This window comes from Phascolarctos cinereus, unplaced genomic scaffold (genome assembly GCF_003287225.1).
Source record: "Phascolarctos cinereus isolate Bilbo 61053 unplaced genomic scaffold, phaCin_HiC Scaffold_9;HRSCAF=440, whole genome shotgun sequence".
Lineage (NCBI taxonomy): Eukaryota > Metazoa > Chordata > Mammalia > Diprotodontia > Phascolarctidae > Phascolarctos > Phascolarctos cinereus.
This window is the reverse complement of record NW_027556402.1, coordinates 45,969,773-45,992,484: the sequence shown is the minus strand read 5'-3', so window position 1 is coordinate 45,992,484 and position 22,712 is coordinate 45,969,773. Positions and strand designations below refer to the sequence as shown.

The following is a 22,712-nucleotide window of genomic DNA, read 5'->3' as shown; positions in this document are numbered from 1 at the left end:
CAAGCTGTGGTCAGGCATGGGTGGGGAGCCTGTGGCCTTGAGGCCACATGTGGCCATCTAGGTCCTTGAGTGCAGTCCTTTCACTGAATCAAACTTCACAGAACAAATTCCTTTAATAAAAGGATTTGTTCTGTAAAACTTGGATTCAGTCAAAGGGCTGCACTTGAGGACCTAGAGGGCCATATGTAGCCTCAAGGTCACAGGTTCCCTGCCCCTGTTGTGGTCATGAAGATTCAGACACAACTGAACAACACCACAAAGCACCATTCACAGTGGACTGATTCCCTAATATGTGGAGTGAATATATCATAAATTAATGATATAAGGGGATGACAGGAAAGTTAGGTAAAAGCATTTAAAGCAATATGGCATAGCCATTAGTATTTAAGGGAAAAAAATAGACAAACTACGCTAGCTGAGAACCATTTATTAAGCATCTCCCATGTTCAGAACGCTATACTAAGTAATGGAAATACAAGGATTAAAATGATACAGTTCCTGCCCTCAAGGAGATTGTGTTCTAGTAAGGTAATCCAAGAAGTACAGTTTTTTAAAAAAAAAAATAGGATAGTATTGGACAAGAGGTCCAGACAAAGTGGACTCAAAATTTGAGTATGTTAACATGGTTACAAAAAGCCACATACCCATGCCCATTGGTTGATGTAGCCAAGATTCAGTTATAGTTTGTTGAAACTAGAATTTATTACTCACCTACTATATGCTAGGCAGTGTAAGTTCCAGAGATGTGCCTGGGCAGTGGGGTTTTGAAGACATAAGTGGAATTATTGCTGCCCTCAAGGAGCTTAAAATTCTATAGGGCAAGCTGACACATAAATATAAAGTTATGTACAAAAAAAAAATACCAAACAGTTCCATGGTAATTTGGTGGGGAAGGCAGTGGTCCCTGGGGCAATCAGGAAAGGCCTCATAGAAGAAGTTGCATTTTATTTGAACTTTGAAAGAAGTTGGAGATTCTTAGTGGCAGAGATAGAAGGGGGTACATCCAGATAGAGGGATAGCCTGTACAAAGGAGATGGAAAGTTATATGTGAGAGTAGCAATAAGTGGAAATAGGAGGTTTGTTTGTATGTGGCAAAGTTCCACCTTCCTTATATTTTCCTTCCATCCATCCTTGTTCATCCAGGATTATGCGTGCAACTCAGTTTCCATTCAACAAATCTTTATTAAATACCTACCTTTTCTGAACACTGAAAGTACCGAAAATCATACAGTGATAGGGAAAGAGGAAGCATAAGAATAGAACAGCAAAAACCTTTCTGATCTGGTCACACATGGTTTTTTATTTGGTTCATAAATATCCATGGGTAATAACAACATCAGAAGTGCCATCATCAAACACTAGGTTAATGTCAGCATGATTGCATGTGTTTTCTGAACTGCCTTGGATGAAAGATAGAACTTGATCATTTGAAACCTTTTTCATGTTTTCATTCCATAGGCTTATCCATACAAAAAAAATCAAATCTGGAAAGAAGCCAGAGTTGACATTCCTCCACTCATGAGAGGTTTAACCTGGGCTGCCCTCCTGGGAGTTGAGGTAAGAATAAAAGAGAAGAGAGGCAGGTGAGTAATTGCGACTGATCAGAAATACCAGGAAAAGATAAAGGAGAAGAATGAAAAGACTGCTAATATTCTGTCTATTTCAAGTTATTGCAAGAGAACACTAAAACAGCAGAACAGATAGCATGTTGGCAGCTTATTTAAATTCATTGCATTTGTGTCTGTCATTTCTGACTAGATCAGTATAGTTTAAATTAGGGGGGGAAAGCAATTTCATAGAAAAGTAACAAAATCAAAATTAGGATGGAATCCTTTAATTAGATTTACTTTGATGTTGAATTTTTTATTAATGTATTCTGTAAATTTAAAAAAATACTGATTCCATGTTTAGGCTAGGCATTGTAGTATATTGGAATTAGGAAAAACTGGGTCAGATCTATATAAGTTCTGTGACTCTAAGTAAGTCACTTAAAATCTCTAGGCTCATTTTCCTCATCTAAAAAATGAGAGGATTGGATTCAGTGGCTTCCAAAGACCCTTCCAGCTTTAAGTCTAAGACTCTATGAAAATAATATATTTTTTAAATGGAGTGTTTTAATCATTTTTTTCTCAAAAGCTTTATTTCTAAATAGAGGCCATAGTGCTAGCCTTAAATCAAGAAGATCTCAGTTCAAACCCTGCTTTGATACTTACTAAAAGTCACTCAGTCTCTCAGTAAATTAAATCTCTAGGACTTTATTATATTATGGAGGGGTTGTGATTTGTGTTGGTGGGGGGAGTTCCCATACCAGGAGTTCCCTATTGTTACAAAGTCACAGATTCTTAATGTATTTGCATAATCTTATATATCTTAAAATAATGTAGAGAGTTACGTTAGTGAAACAATCTATACAAAATCTGCTTGTTCACAGATTAATTCTCTTGTCTTTGACTAGATCTACTCTACGACAATCCAGTTCACATTAGGCAAGGCTGTGCTGATACATTCTTAACGTTTCAGTGATTTAATTATGATAATGGAGAGATGAGACGTAGCATGCATCCTTCAAGGGTGTTTTTAGTGTTAGGGGACAACCTATCTATAGTCATGTAGTCATAAATCTCTATTGATCAGAGAAATGCAAATTAAAACAACTCTGAGCTGTACCTCGCACCTATCAGACTGGCTAATATGAAAGAAATGGAAAATGACTAATGTTGGAAGAGATGTGGAAAAATTGAGACACTAATACATTGTTGGTAGAATTGTAAACTAATCCAGCTGTTCTGGAGAGCAATTTGAACTATACCCAAAGGGCTATAAAACTATGCATAACCTTTGATGCAGCAATACCTCTGCTAGGTCTGTATCCCAAAGAGAGTCCAAAAAAAGTGGGGGATGGAGGGAGATGTATATGTACAAAAATGTTTATAGACTCTTTTTGTGGTGGCAAAGAATTAGAAACTGATGGGATACCTATAGATTGGGGAATGGCTGAACAAGTTGTAGTATACGCTATACCGTTATGATGGAATACCATTATGCTATAAGAAATGACAAGTAGGGTGGTTTTAGAAAAACCTGGGAAGACGTATGTGAACCAATGCAAAGTAAAGTGAGCAGAGCCAGGAGAACTTTGTACACAGAACAGCAGCACTACAGTTATCTGAGACATTTCTGACGGACTTATGATGAAAAATACTGTCCACCTCCAGAGAAAGAATTGATGGATTTCTGAATGCAAATTGAAGCATACTTTTTCTTGGTTTGGAGTATCTTGCTCTGTGTTTTCTTTCACAACATGGCTAATATGGAAATATGTTTTGCATGACTTCACATGTATAATCTATATCAAATTGCCCCCTCAAAGAGGGGGGTAGGAGAGGGAGGAAGGGAATTTAATTTTTAAAAATGAATGTTAAAAAAATTTTAGCATGTAATTAAGACACATTTAATGGAATAAAAATATATTGGGGGGAAAAGTATTAGGAGGAAACAATTGGCAATCCAAGTGATGGGCCAACTCACCATCAGACCTTTCTCTGACAGTCTTCCCATCACCCTGTGTACCTGCCTCTGTTGATCTCTTCTTATATCCATTGGTCCCCCCGTCCCTACCTAGTCTGCACCCTCTTGGTGAACATTGCCAACCTCCAGTCTCCACAAACATGGTATAGTGTATAAGACCCTGGAATCTTGGAGTCAGGAAAACCCTAATTCAAGTTCCACTTCTGGTTGCTTATGAGCTGCGTGACCCTGGGCAAATCATTTTAACACCTCTGGGCTTCAGTTTCTTCATCTATAAAATGAAGGAATTGGACTCCTTGGCCTCTAGGATCTCTTCCTAATCTAAATTTACAATCCAAATATCTGTCATTCTGGTTCCTCCCCTAAACTCTTGCTGATTCCCACTACCTTAAATATACCTGTTGTCATAGTTAATCATTAACATTATTTCATGCTTGGTCTGACAGACTCTCATCTAAGCATAAAGTAGGCTCTTTGGGTTCTGAGAAAAATTTAGTCTGAATTTGGGTTGGAGTCACCTGTCAAGATTAGGTAATTGTGCCTGTGGGCGAAGTCTAACATGTTTCTGCGCTTGGGTTTTATGGAGTTTGGAATGGTGATTCCTGTTTCCAAATGGGCAGGCTCCTACATGTGTGTTATAATATGCTTTTGAGAAACCTCTTTTAAATGTTCCTAAAGATAGCTTCCATACATATGTTAATAACTCATTAAAAGTTTCTGGGAAATAATAGTACTTTTTTTTCCCCATATTTTCAGGGCGCCATTCACACCAAGTATGATGCCATCGACAAGGACACTCCAATTCCTACTGACCGACAAGTATGGCTTTATTCTTCATACACGATCTGCAATGTTTCTGTCGCATTTTTAAATCTTAGAAATCTATAAGGGGAAAAAAATAGCTCCTTCAAAAAATAGCAATCAGACTCAAGCAAAGCTATGGAACCAAGAGCTTCTGTATTATTCAGAACCGAGTCAGAGAAAAATTTCCAAATTAATGAATTTGTTTTTTTTTCCCTGAAAGTTATGTACCTTAAAGAGTTTTACTCTATTTAGAAAAGAACTTGAAAATTATGCTTTTACACATATTAATAGTGGCACTACAATATCAATATTATTGGCATACAGTTATAATTATTTGTGATGGAATTATAATATTCAGAACCCAAAGTAGGTCTTTTCCTTTTGTCTTTTCAGTAGAGATCTTATTTCTTCAGAGTATTCGAATAACATACCCATACATATTCACTTTTTCTGTTTCTTAGAGATTACAAAGGTAATTTGCCCTGAAATGCACATTCCTTTCCTTATTTGGCTGTTTATTAAGCATCACTGTGATTACCCTAATTCTACCCCAAGGACTGACTGTTTTACAGATTGAGGTGGATATTCCTCGCTGCCATCAGTATGATGAGTTGCTGTCATCACCTGAAGGCCACGCAAAGTTTAGGCGGGTGTTAAAGGCTTGGGTTGTTTCCCATCCAGATCTTGTATACTGGCAAGGTAAGGGGGTTGATTCTGGTTATGTCAGCTGTTCTTGGAAAGCTGTGTAGTAGGTGTGACAGATGATAGCTAGAAAGAGGGGGAAAGGGAGAGGGAGTACAATCAGACACTTAGCAGACACTGTGCTAAATGCTGGAAACACAAATATAAACAAAAAGAGAGACAGGGAGCTTACATTCTAATGGGGGAAGACAACCCAGAAAAGAGAGCTGAAAAAATGAGGAAGGGGAAAGAGGGGAAAGAAATAAGGTTTGTAGTCCAGTGATCCAGGAGTAGAACTAAGATAGAAGTGACCAGGCTAGCAGGCTGGGACATTTCCTCACATGGGCACTGGGCAGGAACTCACCAATTGGAGGAGGGGAACACAGGGCATTTCCAGGATGAGAAAGCTACTTTACTGGTAGTGGAAAAGACAAATGATTGGCAATTTTAGAAATTAAAATTCTAATATTTCGAAATGTATTAAAATAGCAAATCTATGACTTTTTTAAAGCATATAGGATAAGCTATAATTTTTTTCAGAATTCATTATAAGAACATTTTCCTTCAATCTGTGAAAACTTTGGTCAGTAGCCCAGCAAATGCAAACATGATGTATTATGGTACAAGTAACCAGCAATTTTATTAGGAAAATAAGATTCAATTCAATAAATATTTAAGCACCTACTGGGTGTCAAGCACTGGGCTAAATTTGGGGGATACAAACAAGAAAAAGCATGACAGTCCCTGCCCTCAAAGAGCTTATAATCTGAAGAGGAAAGAAAATACTGACAAGGAAGTTGAAGGGCAAGGGTGGAGGCTGGTTTGAAACCAGGGGTTCCCAGATGCAGAGACACGGCATTTACTGGGACCAAGCCAAGCAGAGCTGCTGCTGGAAAATGGAGTCAGTGCTATATGAAAATGGAGAGGTACACTCAAGTCTATAAAGGAAGGCTTTGGCAGTTTATTGCTCCAATCAGAGGGGCAAACTGATCAAGAAGGTGTGGAATGTCTGAGTCCGTCTGCACAGTGATGAGCTGGGAGGGGGGAGGGCATGATGTTCCATGGAGTCAGACCAAGCAGAATAGCTGATGGAAAATGGAGAAATAAGAATTAATTAATCAATAATCAATTAATTACTACATTATATCAATTAATTAATCAAGTAATAATCCATTAATTACTACATTATATCAATTAATTAATCAAGTAATAATCCATTAATTACTACATTAATAGATTCTACTGGGAAATAATAGAAGACTTCAGTTTTTTTTTCTTTCACTGAAATTGTTTTAAGATGATTTCCTTTCGTAATTATTCCATTCGCATATGTCAGAAGCAGAGGCCTTGAGGAAAACAACCCAAAAGTGTCTTCTTATGAATCAGGAAGACCTGGGTTCAAATTTTATCCCAGTTGATTAGCAATTATATCATTCAGTCAATAAACATTTATCAAATGTATACTATGTGCCAGGTATTTTGCTAGTTGTGTAATTATAGACATGGCTCACCTTTGCTGAGCCTCAATATCCTCTTCTGTAAAATGGGGATAATAATACCTATAGTGCCTATTTTATAGAGTTGGTGTGAGTCTTAACTGACATAATTAGTATAAAAATCTTTGCCATCTTTAAAGCACTATACAAATATTAATATTCATGAAATTCCCCTATTATTTCATTGTTCCGAGTGCCCCTGGTTTCTGTGCTCAGTTTTTGCCACTCATTTCTATTGTGTCTGCCAAGAATTAAGGCTGCCCAACCTGTACATGTCAGCCTATTGCAGAAAACAAGTTTTTACACTTCACATCTTTGTCTTTCCCTGGGTGGCTTATATTTCATATATAGTTATTATTTTCCTTAATTGTATCCCTCTTGGCAAACATAGTTTCTGCATTCCAATCAAAGTGTCAGTCAGTCACCCACCACTTTTTTTTTAAGGGTCTTATTCTATATGCCTGGCACTGTTCTGAGCACTGAGGAAACAAAGAAAAGATGCAGGGTTCCTTGAGGAGCTCACATTCTATTGGGGGAGATCACATGTAAGTCATCCTCCATACAAGCTATATGCAGTGTAAAGGAAAGGTAGTTTCAGAGGGAAGGCTGGTGAAGAGACATGGAGTGTCAGGTATGAAGGACAGCAAGAAGGTTGTTCCACTAGTCCAGGAGAGAGGTGATGAGGGCCTGAAAGAGGGTGGGGCCCTGTTCCCTAAACTTTCCACAAGCTGTCCTTCATGACCACAATTCAGTGTAGCTGGATCATAGAGTATGAAAGTATGAGAAGTCTGGAAAGGTAAGAAGGGGCCAGAGTGCAAAGGTCTTTAAGTGCCAAATAGAGGACTTTCTATCTGATTCTCGATGTAAGAGAGACTTGTTTCTGTTTATCGCATAAGGGCACGGGTAATAGGGTCAGAACTGCATTTAGATGGATTGGAGAGGGAGATAATTAGAAGGTTGTTGTGGTCATTCAGGATAGAGGTAATGAGGGTGGTGCCGTGTTCCCCAGACACTGCACAAACTGTCCTCCGTGTCCACTGTTCAGACTTTCTTCATTTCTGCTACTTACAGTTCCTGGCATCTCTTTTATTTTTTGGAGGCAATGGAGGTTAAGTGATGTGCCCACAGTCACACAGCATGTCAGTGTCTGAGGCTGGATTTGAACTCAGCTCTATTAACTGTGCCACCAAGCCGCCCCTTAGGCTCCCTGGTACGAGCCTGGGCGTGCTCTCCTACATGAGGCCTTTCTTTATGTTCCCTCCGCCCCAAGAGTCAGTGCCTCGCCCTCCATATGTTAGCTCGTGTTTATTCATCGGCGTGCACACGGGATTCCCCATGGTGGAGCAGAAGCCCCTTGAGGGCAGGGACGTTTGTTCAATCAAATAAGGTGAGGAGAATAATTATTCATGCCTGTAATTCCATCAGACTAGATTGACGAGTGTTCTTTTCCCTCTTAGGCCTTGATTCTCTCTGTGCTCCATTCCTGTATTTAAACTTCAACAATGAAGGTAAGCATCTTTATGGCTTCAATAATGTATTTGAAATTTTTAATACATTTGCATTGAGTTTCTTGCCTGTAAGTCTTTGCCACATTGAAAGTTGCTGTTAGATTATTCTAAAATATCGTAGTGTTCTGATAGAATCACCGTACTTTTCTTATTGATCAGTAAGTTATAAAGATTTATAGGAGAATATTGCCTAGACTCCTAAACTTCTGCAGTATACTGTGTCGTAAATAGGCCTTTTTGATGGGAACCTGCATGCAGAACCTAATTTCCCAGAATGCTTTTAGGTATTTCACAGAATCTCAGAATTGGAAGGCATCTCAGCAGCCATTTACCGTAACACATATTTGAGCAAAAACTGGGAAGTGATAATTCGGCTTTTCCTAGATTTTCAGCGAGAGGGGAAAACACACAGGTAGCCTGTTCTAGCTCAACATGTGAGGACATTTACCATCACATAAATCAGAAATGTACCTCTCTTCAGCTTTCACCCATTGCTGCTTACTTTGCCCTTGGACCCAATTGCTTTTACTCAGCAGACTTTCAGATAGTTGAAAACAGGTATCATTTTCCCTCCTAGATCTTCTCTTTTTTTCCACAGGCTTGAAGTTTCTAGTTCGTTCAGCCAGTCTCATAGGACATGATCTTGAGAATGTTTACCACTCTAGTAGCTTTTCTTTACATGCTATCCAGAATAGCAGCCTTAGGTCTGAACTCAGTACGTAAGATATGGTCTGACCAGGACAGAATACAGTGCGGCTATGATCACATCATTAGTATGGAACACTGTGCCTCTCTTTCTCAGTCTGATTGCTTTGCTTTTTTGTCTACTTCTCTCTCATTGTTGACTCGTATTAAGTTTGCAAGCTATTAAAACCTTAAAGATATTTTTTCAAAATTTTTGCTACAAGTATCTCTGATAAAGGCTTCATTTCTCAAATTTCAATTTCTCAAAATATGTAGTCAAATTTATAAAATTACAAGTGATTCCCCAATTGATAAATGGCCAAAGGATATGAATAAGCATTTTTCAGGTGAAGAAATCAAAGTCATCTATAGTCATGTAAAAATGCTCTAAATTAATATTTGTTAGAGAAATGCAAATTAAAACAACTTTGAAGTACCATCTCACACCTATCAGATTGACTAATATGACAGAAAAGGAAAATGTTGGCTGTTGGGGGGGATTTGGGAAAACTTGAACACTAGTGCACTGTTGTTGGAGTGATGAACTGATCCAGCCGTTCTGGAGAACAATTTGGAACTGTATCCAAAGGGCTATAAAACTGTGCAAATCCTTTGATTCATCAATATCACTGCTAGGTCTATATCCCAAAGATATCCAAAAAAAGGGAAAAGAACCTATTTGTGGAAAAATATTTATAGCAGCTCTTTTTGTGGCAGCTAAGAGTTAGAAATCAAAGGGATACCCATCAGTTGGGGAATGGCTGAGCAAGCTGTGGTATTTGATCGTGATGGAATATTATTGTGCTGTAAGAAAGGACAAGCGGCATGATTCGGGAAAACCTGGAAAGACTTACATGAACTGATGCATAGTGAAGTGAACAGAACCAGGAGAATATTGTACACAGTAACAGCAATTTTTTTTGACCAAAAACTGTGAATGGGGGGCAGCTAGGTGACACGGTAGATAGAGCATCGGCCCTGAAGTCAGAAGGACCTGAGTTCAAATCCGGCCTCAGACCAAACACTTGACACTTACTAGCTGTGTGACCCTGGGCAAGTCACTTAACTCCAATTGCCTAAAAGCAAAAAAAAAAAAAATGATGTAAGACAATCCCAAAGGTCTAGTGAAACATGCTATCTACCTCCTGAGAAAGAACTGATATCATTTGAGTATAGACTGAAGCATACTATTTTTCACTGTCTTTCTTTCATTTTTTTCATTTTTTTTTTGAGTCTTGTACAAAATTACTAATAGGGAAATGTTTTATATAATTGCACATGTGTAACCTATATTTGATTGTTTACCGTCTCAGGGAGGGAGTGAGGGATAGAATTTGGAACTCAAAACTTTAAATAAAAATTTTTAAAAAAAGATTTTTTTTTCAGATGAATATCTTTCTAGCCACTTTTGTTTTTATGAAATTGATTTTTCTAGTCCAAGTGTAAGTGGTTACATTTAGCTCTTTTAAATTCCATCGTATTAGATTCCGCAGAACAAACCTGTCAAGGTCTTTTTGGTTCCAATCTCTGTCATCTCTTGGTTTGCTGTCTTTCTCACAATTATGTCATATCCACACTTGAAAGGCTTTATACCTTGGACTTTATCCAAGTCATTGGTAAACAGGTTAAATAACCCCAGGGCAAGCACAGATTCCTGGGCCACTCCACTGGAGACCTTCCAAAATGATAGGACCATTGCTTGAGTCGAGTCACTTAACAGGTTCTTAATCTGCCTTACTCTCTGTCTTTCCCCTGGGAACAACATAAAAAGCTTTATCAAACGCTTTTCTCAAATATATATAGACTGTATCTGCAACACTTCTCTGATCTACACCTGTCATCTTACCAAAAACAGGCTGCGCATGCATGCCTTGTTCTTGAGGAAGTCAGGTTGGATCTTTGTAATCATTGTTTGCTTTTCTAGAATCACTGATCATCCCTTTAAATCAAGGGTTCTTAAGCTTAGGATCCATGACTTTAACATTTTAATACCTATTTCAATATAATTGCTTTCCTTTGCAATCTGTATATTTTGTCGTTTGAATTTAATAACAGTGTCCTGAGAAGGAATCCATAGATTTCAATAGATTTCCAAAGGGGTCTATGACACTCACAAAAAAGAATAAGGACTCCTGTTTTAAACAACACATTTTAGAATTTTCCCAGTAAACAAAGTAAAGCTTATTGGACTATAGTTTGAAGCATCTGTTGTAATTTTTTTTTTTTAATTTGGGAAATTTACTTTTCACCTTACTTTGCCTACTCCTTCCCAAGCACTGTGCTAAGTACAACGGGACAAAGACAAAAATGAAATTTTCCCTGCTTTCATGGTTCCCATCATTTTCACTTCAGTCGGTGAGAATTAGATCCTTAAAAAAACTTGCCGTGTTAGTTCCTCTACTTTTTGGAAGATGAAATTTTCATTAAGTCAAGTTAAGAAATTATTAGCTTAAGATAGAAAGTTAGAATAGATGTTTGGATAATTGAAGTCCCTCCACCCCCATCACTACTCTAGAATGTCTCTCTGTGCTAAACTCATTAGGTTTCCCAAATTCCTCATCAAGATTATACTTTTTCTGTATTCATAATCTGTAATTCATGATTGTGGGGGGAAGGACACTCTGGATATGTAATTTTATCTGTTAACAATCTTCTGAAAGCCTTATTCCCTGAAACTCTCTCCTTAAAAGTTCTGCCTAATGACCTGACGCCCTTATAATTTGCCTAGTTTTAGGGGGAAGCAATTCAGCTCTAACCTGGGGAATCCATGTTCCTGTAATTTGGGATGGTAGCCAGTGAGGCACCCACTGTAATTGCATTTCCTTATGTCTCAAGTTCTTCACACATTTTATTTAGATGTAGCATCTTCTTTTTTTTCTTCTTTTTTAAAATTTATTTATTTTTAGTTTTCAATCTTCGCTTCCATAAGATTTTGAGTTCCAAATTTTCTCCCTATTGCTCCCTTCCCCCTACCCCAAGATGGCGTACAGTTTGATATAGGCTCTACATATACTTTTTTTTTTTTTGCTTTTCTTGGTGAGATGACTGGGGTTAAGTGACTTGCCCAGGATCACACAGCTAGTAAGTGTCAAGTGTCTGAGGCCAGATTTGAACTCAGGTCCCCCTGACTCCAAGGCCGGAACTTTATCCACTATGCCCCCTGGCTGCTCCTATACATTCATATTGAACTTATATTCACTTCAGTCATGTTGTAAAGAAGAATTGATGTGGCCTCTTCTTAAGAATCATCATCTATGTACATGCTCTTCTGGAAGATTTTCACATATTTAACTTAAAGAGTTAACTTGCTTCCTCTTATTTACATTGCCAGATATCAATGTACGAAATTTCAAAGGAACCTATACAGGGATGCATTTTTGTTTAGTTTTTGTTTGTTTTTGCCACAAAAACTCCTTAAACACTTCTCACTAGTATTCCTAGATTGCATATTTGTAGTGTACGTTTCATATATATTATGGGCCATATATTAAGTCTCCTGGGGTTCATAGAGTTCATTGGTAATAATAATTTATAGCTTTAGGAATTTCCTCCAGTTGAAAGCATTTTATTGTTAGTTAAAAATAACACTTTGGACAAGAGATTTCAGTAATCTGAAACTTGAAAGGGTCAAGTATAATTATCTTTTTTGTTGAAAAGTCTTTGCCACTTTCAGGTCCCTTTGTCTGATTCGTTATATGCCTTTTCCCAATTCTTTTTTAGCTCTTGCTTATGCTTGTATGTCTGCTTTTATTCCAAAATACCTGTATAACTTCTTTTTGAAAGACAACTCACATGTCATACAAGGTAAGTGAACAGCTTTCCTCATTTTTATTTATGGATAAAGAATAATAATAATAATAATAGCTGATCCTTAATTAGCACTCTAAAATTTGCAAAACGCTATGTGTATTATGTATTTATGTATGTGCTGGGGAAGCAAATGGCAAATCACTCCAGTATCTTTGCCAAGAAAACCCCTAATGGGGTCACAAAAGGTCAGACTTGACTGAAACAACTGAGCGCATTTATGTATGTGTATGTTATGTTATGTTATGTTACATTATAGTATATTGTATTGTACTATATATTAATTATTTCACAACAATCTTACTATAGCTATTATTTTCTTTCTTTTACTAAGGCAACTATAGGATAATAAATTTGAGGGGTGGGGCATAGTAATTTTTGAAGACTGACTACTAAGCCATAAAAGGTTTTTACTGGTAGAAGTACCTGCACTGATGAAATCATATATCTTGAATTATTGAATTAGTCAACGACCATTTATTTAACACTCACTGTGTACCAGATATCTAGGAACACAAAGACAAAAGCTGAAGAGTTCCTGCCTTCAAGGAGATTACATTGAAATGGAGGTGACGACATAAACATGGGGGGGGGTGTATTACTGCGTATAGAATGTCAACAGAAGTGATTTATGTATACAAAATGAGTACAAAGCAGACTGTGAAAGGTGGGCACTTATCAGTTGGGAGATTCAAGAAAGGCCTTTTTCAGAAGGAGATATTGAGTCTAGATAGGCGTCTAGTGCAAAGGCATGAAGGTGGAGGATGGAGTTTTATATATACGGAACAAATGTAGACCACTGGCTAGGTTTTGCAAAGGGAGGAGGAAAAAAGGATGGGAGGGGGCATTAAGCTCTTGCTGTGTGCTAGGGATCGTGCTGAGCACTTAGCCCAGGATAGATCCAAATTTATATGGAATTTTGACGTGTACAAAAATACTTTTCTTACATTATCTCATTGAACCTGACAGCTACCCTCAGAGACACATTCCGTAGGTATATCATCCTCATTTTGCAGATCAAAAAATTAAGTCCAGAGGTATTGTTACTTATCCATGGTAATGTAATTATTATATTTCACAGGCAGAATTCAAATCTGAGTCTCGCATGAATAGAAGTGGATCTAAAACTTAAATTCTTTTTAGGGCTTTCAAAGGAATGTGTGGTTTGGACATTGTTAATTATCATATGAATTCAGTTTAGTTCAGATGAAGTCCCCCTAGCCTGGTGATTTAAAAAGTATGTAGAGACTATTAAAATCTCACTATGTCTAACATTTCTAGACTTTAAAAACACATTTGACTTATTAGACAAAACTGCTTCCTTAAAAGCCCTCTTCATACAAGTTGCTTTCCATGCATATGTCAAAATTATGCAAGATTCTGCAGGAAGAGGCAGAGATAATTGTTTTAGTTTAGTATTCTCTTAAGTATCAAAATCAAGTGAAGTTTACAACAAATACACATACACACACACACACACACACACACCACACACACACGCACACACACACACACACACACCCTTATAATGGAGGATGCCCTAGCCGAAGAGGCGTATCCCAAGCAATGTTAATGTTCTAAAGATGCTCCTCTTTGCAGATGATTGTATTGATTACTTTAAGACTTAAAATATTTCAAAGCTTCCACAGTGAACTACATAGTCATTCAAAAGAGATCAGACTATCTAAACTAGTAACATAAAAGTGGATGGAAAAAAAGTGTCTTGTTAGATGGCTAGGCCATTCCCTTCATTTTTGCATATACCTTGGAGAGACCACTGTATTTGGATGATGAGTTGGGCCCAGAATTGAACAAGAGGATTCACATTTGAGAAATTGTACAGCATTTTCATGGACTGCTTGTTACCTTAAAAGTCCTAATACTTAACACTAGTTTTTTCCAAAGGATACAGTATTGATATGCATCTCATGAAGACACCATGGTGTCAGAAAAATCATGATTTTAGATAGTAATAGAAAACTGGTGTTACTAACATTGGTGGGTGAAAAATAAAAGATATCATCAAGGACCTCAGATACATACCCATGTTATTTTGGTCAAGAATTCCATTGACCTCAGGTTCTCGTGTGTAGAGTCAGAGAGTTGTCCCTTCCTTCTCTAAATGCATAAATCTATGATCCTTTGTTGACTCATCAAAAGTGAGATAGGAAGAATATCTTTATGTGTAGCCTGGGTGTTGTACAGGTAGCTACAAAATATTAAAAGACCAGAAGTTGCATTGGATGACTCCTCAATGGAAGATTATGGGAAAAAAAATTGATAAGAATCATGCAGATGAGAATGTATTAATTTTTGCCAATGAAAGGAGGACCCACTTCAGCAAAGATCATGAATTCATCAAATATCTTTCATTTCAGCATCATTTACATGATAGTGAGAAAATAATTATATATTTCTCCAACCTTTATGTAATTTTTTTCTACAAACAAAACAGATCAGTGTCATTTAACACTTACCTACAAAATAGAAACTAGAAATTCAGTTTTTAAGTACTGAAATGTGAGCTCTTAACTTGTAAAGTCTGACTATGTGACTTGAAGTGAATGTGTTTTTAGCTTTTAAATAAAGATGAAAGATAACATGCAGAAAGTGAAAATAATTTATGGGAAACTTTCCTTTCTGAACTATTTATAATTGTTATACTGGAATAAGGTTATAAATGCATTTTTTAAAAAGACAACTAGTCAATATTTGTTAAGCGTGTATTGTGTGCAAATAGAGTCCTTGAAGGTTCGTAAGAAAGATAAAACTTAGTCATAGGATAGACTTAGAGGTGGAAGAGACCTCGGATATCATCTAATCCAGCTCTCATGTTTTATAGGTGAGGAAATAGAGCAGCACCTTGTCCTCCAAGAACTTATAGAATATTACAAGAGAAATGAGTGGGCCACTATATAGTTAATATCAATAGCTACACATAAAAACAATCACAGAATTAATTAAAAGAGGAAGAGTAGAATGTGATTAAATACTCTTAGTCTTAACAATAGATGAAGTTAATTTAAGAAGATAGTTTTCTAAAGGACACAGCCAAGAACCATGAATTTCACGGGAAGTAGAAGTTGAGTTTGTAACAAGGGGACGCTGGTCAGTTCTATACATTAAGGTGATTTTGGTAGCATCTCAGAGGTTGAAGAACTCATTCAGTTTCAAAGGATAGCTCAAGCCTACCTTGGAGGGCATGAGTTGTCTTACAAGTCTATCATCTGTGTACTTTTTAAATTCTTATCTATGGCTTGAATTGCAGAACTGAGGGCGTGTTAATAAGTTTGCTAATAACACCATAGTAAGTGGAGTTGAAAGCATTAAAATGTCAGTGGTTTTAGAGAAGAAAGCTGGTAACTGGGGCCTAATGCCAATTTTTAAAGGTAGAAAATGGAGAATACTTAGGTTAGCCTTTATATAGCAGAAAAGAAATAAGCAATGCTACATGAGCAGTTTTTTGTTATTTTAAAAAAGGTATTTGTCACTTAATGGGACTCTGGGCCAGAAATGGTCCTTTTTCAAATTTGGCATTTATCAAGTGCTCTTTAAAGGCCTGAATCTAGCTCAGAGCTGGATTAAACAACGAAAAATAAGATTTAGGAGAAAAAGTTACAACATTTGGAGTGATTTAGGCCTATGGTATATCTGGAATGGTTTCTGTAAAGATTAGGCAGGGAAATCTACTAGATATTTAAGGTTCTTATTGGTTCTAGGACTCTTATTCCTTCCTGGTCTGTTTTTCCATCTGTCTTTTCTCTCTGTTTTCTGCACGAACAAGAATGTAATATCACTGGTAACACTGGCTTTTAAAATATAATACTCACTGCCACTCAAATTGGTCACAAATCAAAAAGAAATCTAAGTTTGTAGCATGTTACCCTGTGGCATGACATGATTAATACCTCTGACAATCCCTTTATACCATGAGTTATTTTTAAAATAGGTGCTAAGTGCAGTTGTTTTTCAAAACTGTTGCAGAGATTTTGATTGAAGATTACATTTTTCCAGTATTTTTTCCAGTTTCAAATGAATGATTTCCTTAATGGGAATTAGTTTAAAGTCTACCAAGCATGCAAATTAAAATGTAGTTTTTACATTATTGAAAGAGACTTGTGTCAACAATTGAATGGTAGAATAATAATTAACAAGTGCTTTTTAAAAAAGGTTTATACAAACAGAGAGAAGCTTTGCTTCCTTACTTTTTTTAAAAAAAGTAATATTTTGAGCTAAAGTATCTAAGAAATTAGTAGAGAGATTTTCCAAAAGGACTTTAATCCCATGTGTATTGTAGGTTAACAATTCAGTTGATCCTATATTTTTATGTTCATTTTATAGTCATATCATCTATATGGTAAATTAATGTTTATTTTAAAAACTCTTTAGTTTTCTCACTTATCAGACTTGATAAAATTTGCACTTGAAATGCTAGATTTTATGTTTAACATTGAAACTATTCATTTTTTTAAAAGTAATTGAATAAATGTCATTTTTAAAAATTTTACCTAATTTAGAATCAGAGAAGATGGTAAACTTTTCCCAATAAGTGAAAAGTTACTTTAAGAAATAACTTGGGAAGAATATTTCATATCTTGGGGCAGCTAGGTGACGTAGTGAATAGAGTGCTGGCCCTGAAGTCAAGAGGACCTGAGTTCAAATTTGACCTCAGACCAAACACTTGACACTAGCTGTGTCACTTAACCCCAATTGCCTTTAAAAAAAATTTCACCTTCTACTTATATCCCAGCATTAGAAATCTTTACCTCATCCCTACTTATTTCCCTGGTAATCAGAAAGGCATTGCTTTAATATACCTGTAAAACAGAGGCATTACCTCTTTCCTGGGGTGGATTCTTTCAATGCCAGTTTTGCCCTCTGTTTTCAGGATATCAGGGCAGTTTTCCTTGATAATTTCTTGAAAGATGCTGTCCAGGTTTAGGGTTTTTGTTTTGTTTTGTTTTTTATCATGACCTTCAGGTAGTCCAATAATTCTTAAATTATCTCTCCTTTATCTGCTTTCCAGTTCAGTTGTTTATCCAGTGAGGTATTTCACATTTTCTTCTATTTTTTTCCTTCTTTTGGTTTCGCTTGACTGATTCTTGATGTCTCATAGAGTCATTAGCTTCCACTTGTCCAGTTCTGATTTTTAAGGAATGATTTTCTTCAGTTAGCTTTTGTACCTCCTTTTTTCTATTTGGCCAATTCTGTTTTTTAAGGAATTGTTTTCTTTAGTCAATTTTTGGGCTTCTTTTTCCAAGCTGTTAATTCTTTTTTTCATGATTCTCCTGTATAACTCTCATTGATTTTCCCAATTTTTCTTTTTCCTGTACTACTTGATTTTTAAAATTGAGCTCTTCCCAGAGGACTTTTTGGGCTTGAGACCAATTCATATTCCCCTTTGAAGCTTCACATTTTGACATTGTTGTCCTTATCTGAGTCTGAGTTTTTATCTTCCCTGTTGCTATAGTAGCTTTCTGTGGTCAGGGATCTTTTCTGTTTCTTGCTCATTTTTGAGCCTATTTCATGACTTTTAAAGTTGAACTCTGCTCCTGGGGTACAGGGGCACTGTCCCAAGCTTCTTATGCTGGGGGCCAGGATCCTGGTCATTGGCTTTCCACTCTGGGGCTTCAGATGCTTGTGGCTTGCCCACTGCACTAGGGTGACCCAGCCTAGTGACACCTGTTGTGCTGGGGTTCCAGGGCTCATCATTTGCCTTCTGCACTGGGGCAGGAGGCCTCACAACTGGCCTGCTGTGCCAATGGCCTACTGAGCCAGGATGGAGGGGCATCAGTTGCTGATCTGTGCTGTGGCTAAGAGCCTCCACCTGGTTTGCCCAGACAACATCTGAACTGGGCTGCATTCCCCATTTACCTAAGTGAGACAGACCTTTCCTGAAGTCCTTATAAGTTATCTTAAGCTGGAAAATTGTTTCACTCCATCTTTTTGTGGGTATTGTTACTCCAGAATCCATTCAGAGGTTTGATTTAACATTGTTTCCAAGGTAAACTGAGGAGAGCTCAGACAACTTCCTGGCTTCTGTCTTCCAACATGGCCCTGCCCTCCCCCCATCCCCTAGGCTTTATCTAAAAAGTAAAATTAGAATGACCTCATAGTGGAGACACAGAAAGATGGCATTCTTGAAGTCAGGGAGACATAGATTCATGTTCTGCTGACACGTAGTGACTATGTTATTGTGGGTAAATTCCTTAACTTCTCCATGCCACAAACTTCTCTCAAAGACCATAAGCTAAATCCATCCATGGAGGGAGTTTCTGTACCAGAAATATCCCACCACACGCGCGCACACACACACACACACACACACACACACACACACACACACACACACACACACACTATATGATAATACAGATACATTTTAAAGTTTACCCTGAAAAATAATGTTTAAATACTCATGAACAATTCTGAATTGCTATGTGTACTTTATCCTGAATACTCATCTGTGTAGATGAAGAAAAACAGGTGTCCCCAACCTTCCCTGGTTCATCTCTCAAGTACCAAGAAAGGATGTGTTTAGGAAGGTGATAATTTTCATCTTATTCTTATCATCATCAAATTATAGATATTCACTCACCTACACAGCCCTGATTAAAAGTTACATGATGCTAGACATTGTTGCTCTCTAGTTTAGATTCATAAGCAGGCCAGAAATGTTTTTTGATGAGGTTTTCAGAAACATTGTAAAATAACCTAATATCCAGTAAGGTATGGCCTTTTGAAAGCAAGAGGGGGATAGGAACCAGTTGTGGATCTGACCCAATTGATGCCCATAACCTTTTATGGAAGAAAACTACAACCCGAGAAAAGTATCGTGATGTCCTTATGGATGGAACATAAATGTTAGGATCTGAATGATGATAAACTGTGCCTGGGCAGGGGCAAAAGAAATACAGGTGGAGGTTTATAACAATCATGGTGTGCAAACCAGGTGTTCACCCAGGGTATGGGGCGAAAGAATGATCATAGTGTCACAGATAGAGAACTGGAAGGGATCTTTGAGGCCATTTGATTCAACCCCTTTATTTTGGAGATGAAGAAACTGAAAACTTAGAGAGTAAATATCTTTCCTGATATCAAACAGGGACAAAGTAGAAGAGCTGGGTTTGAACAACGAATTCCTTTGACTTCACATCCAGCACACTTTCCATGGCATCATATTGCATTCTGTTGTGATTAAATGCTTCCCAACATCAAGAGAATTCAAAGCAAAATAAAAGGCTATTGTTATAGAAAATCATGGTGTCTCCCCAGCTTGTCTAGTGAATGTCTTTCTGGTTGCCATACCTGAACAAAAGCATAATGGAGTAGGAAAAGAGGGGAAGCAAATATTATTTTTAGTATGTACAGCCTTTGGTCTCCGTCAGCTGGATGTTACTGTATGTGAGTTTTCTCAAAATTGCTAATATGATCACAGCTCCAGATAGTGCTAGGAGGGACCTTATGGATAATATAATTCCATTATTTTATAGATTAGGAATCTAAAAACTTACCAAAATCACCATTAAACCCTACAAAGTCTTGGATCCAATGATCAAATATGCTGGATAAAAATGAGACTGTGCTCAGCTTGTTTTTTTATCATACAAAAAATAGGTACTTGTTTGAGGACAGTCATCCTATATTCCCATTAGGACCCACAACATTAACATATATGAGCATAGTGGTAAAGTTATTGGAAATCAGAGGTTTTATTTTTGAAGCGAGTTTGCAATTCTCAAAAAATAGCCTGAATATCGGGTGACTAAGGAAACCTGTCCTAAGACATAGAATGGCATCACTGGGACTAAGAGAATAGGAGCTGATATGGGTCACTGTTGATCTCTCATAAAGCCCAGGAGGGATTATTCAATTGCTAGTGTCATTTGAAAAACTGTTAAGAAATGAGAAAGACTCACAGAAGTCACCCCAAAGAATCCATCTTCTTCAAAGCTCTAACCTTTTCCACCCTCACAGATACAGGGACTGACAGAGGTCTCCTGAGTCCTTGTCTAGTTATCCAAAAAGAACCATCTGGCAGGATTTCTAATGGGAAGTGATTTAATTTGGGTTCATCTGCAGGGCAATCACTTAGGCCCCCTTTTACAATATTATGAGTCACAAATGTCTCATAATGCCTTGGTTTTTGGCAAACAGTTGACAAGGAATTTGTGAATATATGCGTATGTATCTGTACTTTTCATCTCCAGAACAAGTTGGCAACTTAATGGAAAATAACAAAATAGTCACACAGCTGAGAAATTCACTTTTTGATTTGTGACAGTAAAGGAACTAGCCTGCCTTAAATTTGTCACTTCATTCTCTCATCTCATCCCTACCTCCACTAAAACAATCGTAGTTGAAAGTTTGATCAGAGAGGAGAAAATAAGGTTGACCGTGTGGGGTTTCCTGAAATCTTTAGTTCTACATCTGTTATGTGAAATTGTATATTGGAATAAACAGATGGCTTTGCTTTAAACAGTTGCACAACACACACAAACACACACACACACACACACACACACACACACAAGTAAATGTAACGCCAGTGTGAAAATCTTTACATTACATTCCCTTCAGATTTCCTTTTCAAAAAGATGTAAAAAATAAAGAATAGTTTTAAATGACAGAATTGCCGTTTTTGGAAAGATTAAAAGGAATAATACTGTTTTCTTTTGGCACATAAAATACTGAAAAGAAATGAGAGGAGTCTGTTGAATAATGCTCTAGGTATTTAGTCTTTTTCTTCATTACAAAAAACTAGATGAAATTAAAATGCAAAAATATTCAAGATGATTAGTAGAAATAGTTTTGGTTTTGTGCAATAAATAACATAGAACTTATTCCAGTACATGCTGCTAAAGTTAAAAAGAAATTGGGAATAATAATAGCACCTACCTCTAGAAGTTGTTTTGAGGATAAAATGAGGGGTGCATTTGTAAAACTCTTTGCAAACCTCAAAGCTCATGTTATTTAGGGCACCAGATACCTCCTGTGGCCAGTACAAATCCTCCTGAGTCTCTTATTTAATGATGTATAGTTCCACTGAATGGTAAACATTTTAAGGTCAGAGTGGCATGAGATATTCAGGGAGAGTGAGATTTCACCTCTCAGTGGGGAGAAAAATATATTAAGTTTCTTACATGAAATTCTTTAATGCCTTTCTTGCAGCAATTTTAATATGATAGGATGAATTGTGCCTGATTACATAATTATAATTTTATCACCTTTTATAGAAGGCTTTGCAAAGAGTACAACAAGGCTAGAATCCATCTTCTTTCAGAGCCTATCCTAAGCAACTAAAGTTTATACTAAAAATGTTTTAAAATAAAGTTTGTGCTAGTCTTATTTCTTTTTATGAAGAAAGAAGACCAATTAATGGTTTATAGATATAGAATATCAAAACTCAGAGAGGAATACTACATATGATATAATTTCAGGTAGCAATGTTTGGCTGAATCTAAAAGATACATTTTCGTAAGGGATTATGTGTCTTCAGTAGGCTCTTAATTAACCATGTAATCCTGCACAGTAATTATATTTTATGAGCCTGGCTATTCAAATAAGGTTGATATTTAACAACTAGAGAATATCTGTGCAGAGCTGCCCTAGGCATGAATTTCTTGTTAAAATGAAATGTATTTTTCAGAACTTAATAACAATTCAGCTTTCACAGCATACAGCTGAATTTATGTGATTACTGACTTTACTTACCTCTAGCTTCTGGGTAAATTGACTTCAAATTTGCTGTTGCTAATTGTATGAGGAGACTAGGGGGACCTTAAATCCAGCAAGCAGATTCCTGTGACTTTCAGATCTGCACCGCAATACATCACTCATTAAAATCTATAAATGAAATCACCATTAGAATGTGAACTCCTGCGGTCAGAGACTGTGTTTCCCTTTCTTTGTATCCCCAACACAGCACATGCCTGGCATATAGTAAGTATGGTAATAGCAATTAAGCTCATAGATTTGAAAAGGTAGATATCTAGAGCGAATAACAAAAAATGTGAGCACCTATTCTTTTCAAGTATTATTTGAGCAGCTACATGTTCCCATGATAGATCCCAAGTTCATCTGTACTTCTATTATTGTGCTATACAGTATGTACATATCATCTTCTTGCCTCTATTTTCCTATGTGCAAGGTGAGTAATGATACATAAGATACAACTACCATTTGCGAGAATTGGTGAATAATT

The 22,712-nt window shown here is 36.9% G+C and overlaps 1 protein-coding gene across 3 annotated transcripts in view; it reads left to right on the top strand.

Annotated features, from left to right (window-relative positions):
* The window catches only part of TBCK (TBC1 domain containing kinase), a 259,078-nt gene that overhangs the window by 92,521 nt on the left and 143,845 nt on the right, over positions 1-22,712 (top strand). For 2 of the 3 annotated variants that reach the window (XM_020974730.2, XM_020974732.2), the window contains 5 exons: positions 1,459-1,557; positions 4,285-4,347; positions 4,905-5,031; positions 7,967-8,017; positions 12,422-12,505. In XM_020974730.2, the coding sequence (XP_020830389.1) occupies positions 1,459-1,557; positions 4,285-4,347; positions 4,905-5,031; positions 7,967-8,017; positions 12,422-12,505 (424 nt within the window). The remainder of the gene's footprint in view (positions 1-1,458; positions 1,558-4,284; positions 4,348-4,904; positions 5,032-7,966; positions 8,018-12,421; positions 12,506-22,712) is intronic. The other variant, XM_020974731.2, reaches the window with a different exon arrangement.